General features: G+C 37.2%; 1 protein-coding gene across 1 annotated transcript; it reads right to left on the bottom strand.

The window, feature by feature from the left end:
• Positions 1-1,505: 1,505 nt before the first annotated feature.
• LOC109890166 (transcription factor HES-5-like) lies at positions 1,506-3,053 on the bottom strand. The gene is made up of 2 exons (XM_031823880.1): positions 2,955-3,053; positions 1,506-2,836 (listed from the first exon to the last, which is right to left on the bottom strand). Exons 1-2 carry the CDS (start codon positions 3,015-3,017, stop codon positions 2,405-2,407), a joined length of 495 nt encoding a protein of 164 aa, XP_031679740.1. The 5' UTR covers positions 3,018-3,053; the 3' UTR covers positions 1,506-2,404.
• Between the last annotated feature and the right edge of the window lie 538 nt (positions 3,054-3,591).

Genomic DNA, 3,591 nt, shown 5'->3' with positions numbered 1-3,591 from the left:
TTTCATTATAAATCGACAAAGGGTTCACTTTTTTATGCCTAATTTGAATTGAAAGCTGTTCATTGTTTATCATACAAATCACTGAACTACATACATTTACTGAATAAAACCAAGTCCATCATCACGATAGAAAAAGCCTATCATAACTTGGGTAAATAATTCAGAATTTGCTTTATTTAATAATTATTGTATTTCCCTCCTAAGAAAGAGTAAGAAATAACCCAATTATACCCCTTCCCACCCATTCTATCCCCTGAACAATAGAAGTGTGCCTATTCACCATAGAGAATCACAGGTGCTGGTGGGACTGATGAGGACACTAAACTGTGACTCTGCTCTCCAGAGCTTTCCCACACTTTTCCCATTGAGAGAGCTTCCACCAAACAATATAACTGTGCCTTGTTAAATGCTAATTCATCTCTACACAAGCAGTTCCTATCAATCCCTTGGGGGGTGAAGCTCATTACACAAATATTTATCTTAAGCTACAGATAATCAATTCAAGCTGTAATTGTATGTTTACACAACAAAATATCATGTTTTCAACCATGCCCCACATACAAACAGCATAAAAACATCATTAATTGCATTCATCTTGAAGAAGGGGCAAGTACTGCCTAAAAGTGCTTTCAAAATGCAAAAAAATTATATCTTGATCTTTTTTTTTTAACATACAGTATGTTTTAGCAGATTTCTAAAATCAAGACCCAAATAGTAAACATTAAATATGGGATTATCAGAAATATATCCATTGTTTCCCATAGAGACACAGTCCCCCACTCTAACCTCTGACAGTCCAGGGTCGAGGTCCCAGTCTATTGTCCTGAAGAGGCCCTGTGAGTGAATTCTCCTCCTCGGTTTCCCACATTATCTCCAATCAGTGCTTTCAATGGAGGAGCAATAGAAGTGTGTCTTATTACACATCACATTAGCTATTGAGTTTGAGGAGCACAGCTGCTCTAAACATTTAAAGCATTAAGATGACAGTACTAGTTTTTGCCCAACACCTGGAATCACTGATATATTATGATTAAACTAAAATAATTGATCACTTTCTGAAACACTGAAAATACATTTATTTAAAACAGGTGCATTAATAAAAAACATATGAGTCATGTCTCCTAAGGAAGTCAGAATGATGATCACTTACATCTCTATAGTTCATTACACCTTTACTACAACAAGATATGATATGACTGTTATGTTTTATATAAAATCAATTACTGTAAAATAATCATGTTTGACTAGAAATGTCTCTTAACTTTGATATTACTCTGTAGATTTTGAATGAAGCACCTAGAGATAAAAATTAATATATTGATTCAATTGAGTGTTGCATTCCAATGCAGTCAATATCATTTCTGCATAGTCTTGGGTCATCATTGTTATTGCATTTGGATCAGCCACTTATTCTATGTGGAGTTTCATATATCAGTAATTTAATAATGTAATGTTGTTGGAGGATTGTCTTGGTCAAGAAAAGAATGAAGCAACAGACAAAAATATTTCATTTGATGATTTGTGTATTTATTCAGACTGACTCAATGAGTCACACCATTGAATACCTTAATTTAAGGTAAATATTTAAAGAGAAATACAGTGATTAAACATCACAACAAGAACTTGAACAAATCTCCAAGATATGATACTCTATCAGAGTACAGGATACACAGTTACTGTCTCTATAAAATACAAAATAATTGTTTAAAATAAACAAGGGTTTTTCAATTAGACATTTCTTTCTCCCATTTGCAATAAACACATTATTCAAATTACATGATCGATAATTTCACAAATGAAGTTCGATCTTTAAACAAATAAAATATTGTTAATCACAGAGTGATGATAACAGGTATAATACCCAGTTTGGGTAAATAATCCTCACGGAGAAACATTGATGCTGTAGCTCAAGTTGATCAATATCAAATATATAACTGATACATGCTTCACAGAAGATGCTCAATACAATGTCAATGTGACTATATCACTACACAAATGTAGTGGCAATAGGTTTTTGTCTTATACATTTTGATCTTCAAACAGATCAGTCATAGATAATCACAGACTGACTGATAATATAATATCTATTGTGGGTTAAAAGTTCTCATGGAGGAGCATTAAAGTTATTGTTGATCATGAATATAAAAACAAGGTTAATATAATCAACACGTTTCACAAAACATTAACGTTATTTAAATGATCGATTTGATCATTTTCTCAGAGAACGTTAACTTGTTCAGTACAACTTTAATTAAACGTCTCACAGCAAGACGTTAAAAACTCCTGCATAAGCAGAAGATGAAGAATATATTTTCTTATACTCATTACTGTCCATGAAATTAATCTTAGACCAACATGGTCCATCCATTGTGTTTGTCTGAGTGGAGCTCCAATCTGTAGGTCTCTACCAGGGCCTCCAGGGGGCGATGTTGACTGGACTCTTCTCTTTGCTGATGCTGTGCTGGGCTGGGGAGCTCAGCTGAGGACCGTCAATCTCCCTCCTGTTCTCATCAGAGGATGGCTGCAGGCTCTGGAAGTGTCGCAGCAGTCTTCTCTGGGACTGTGACTTCTGATCATCTTTAGAAAGGAAGTGAACAATCTCTTGGACACACCTGGAGTAACCCTGATTGACAGGTGCTGAGCAGGAGGAGGAGCTCACTGGCTGGTTCTGTTGCTGTCGTCTCAGGAAGCAAACTGTCATCTCCACGATGTCAGCTTTGTCCAGCTTAGAGTCGGACTGCTGGTTGAGGATCTCTGGAACCAGGAGAGATTTGAGCTGCTCAATGCTGTTGTTGATACGATCTCTGCGTAACTTCTCCACCACTGGCTTTCTTAGCTGCAAGAAGAGACAAGGAGAGGCATTAATAACCTTATTCTGGTGTATGACATTATTGAAGCAGATTAACAATCAATCAAATGTAATTAATTTCATTGAATTTGACTCTTAAGTTTACCTTGTTTGTCAGAGTCAGGTGCTCCTTAGAGTAGATCATAGTTGAAGTGATTGTAGGTACCATGGCTGGATCTCTGTGCTGTAGAGGTCTGTGTAGAGAGAATCTGATCTCTACTGGCTTCATCTCTCCTATATATTGTCCCAAATCTGCATATGAATACGTGGGTCTTGGGCTTGTTGGAGTTTCTCACAGTCTGTAGCCAATGGGAGAGCTTGGGAGGACAGTGAGGAGTGTGGAGTTGCCACATGCTCAGTGTTCTTATTGCTGGGGGACAATGGTCACGTCTCAGGGGAACAGGTGGAGGGGTGGGGGTGATGGAGAGTGACTGACAGAGCGCTGTATGAATCTGGGAAAGTGGTGACCCCTAGATCTGCAGCCTGTTGTTGGGATCAATGACACTGACAGAGCACACTCCTCATTATTACAACTTACACGTGTGAGACTGTCAAGTCTCTAAAATGTTTTCGGAATACAGCACATTATATAAAATGCTTGTTGGCTACTGAAATTGTATTTCATTTTTCTTAAAGTTTTTGCTGACAGTCTTTGAGAAATAGTATCAATCAGATTGGAGTCATTTCACACCGATCTGTCTCTAGCAGATTACCTCCGAGCTAATGTGACTCCATCTAAGTGC

The sequence above is a fragment of the Oncorhynchus kisutch genome, linkage group LG5 (genome assembly GCF_002021735.2).
Source record: "Oncorhynchus kisutch isolate 150728-3 linkage group LG5, Okis_V2, whole genome shotgun sequence".
NCBI lineage: Eukaryota > Metazoa > Chordata > Actinopteri > Salmoniformes > Salmonidae > Oncorhynchus > Oncorhynchus kisutch.
Note: the sequence above shows the minus strand (reverse complement) of the source record. Positions and strands in the feature narration are given on the sequence as shown.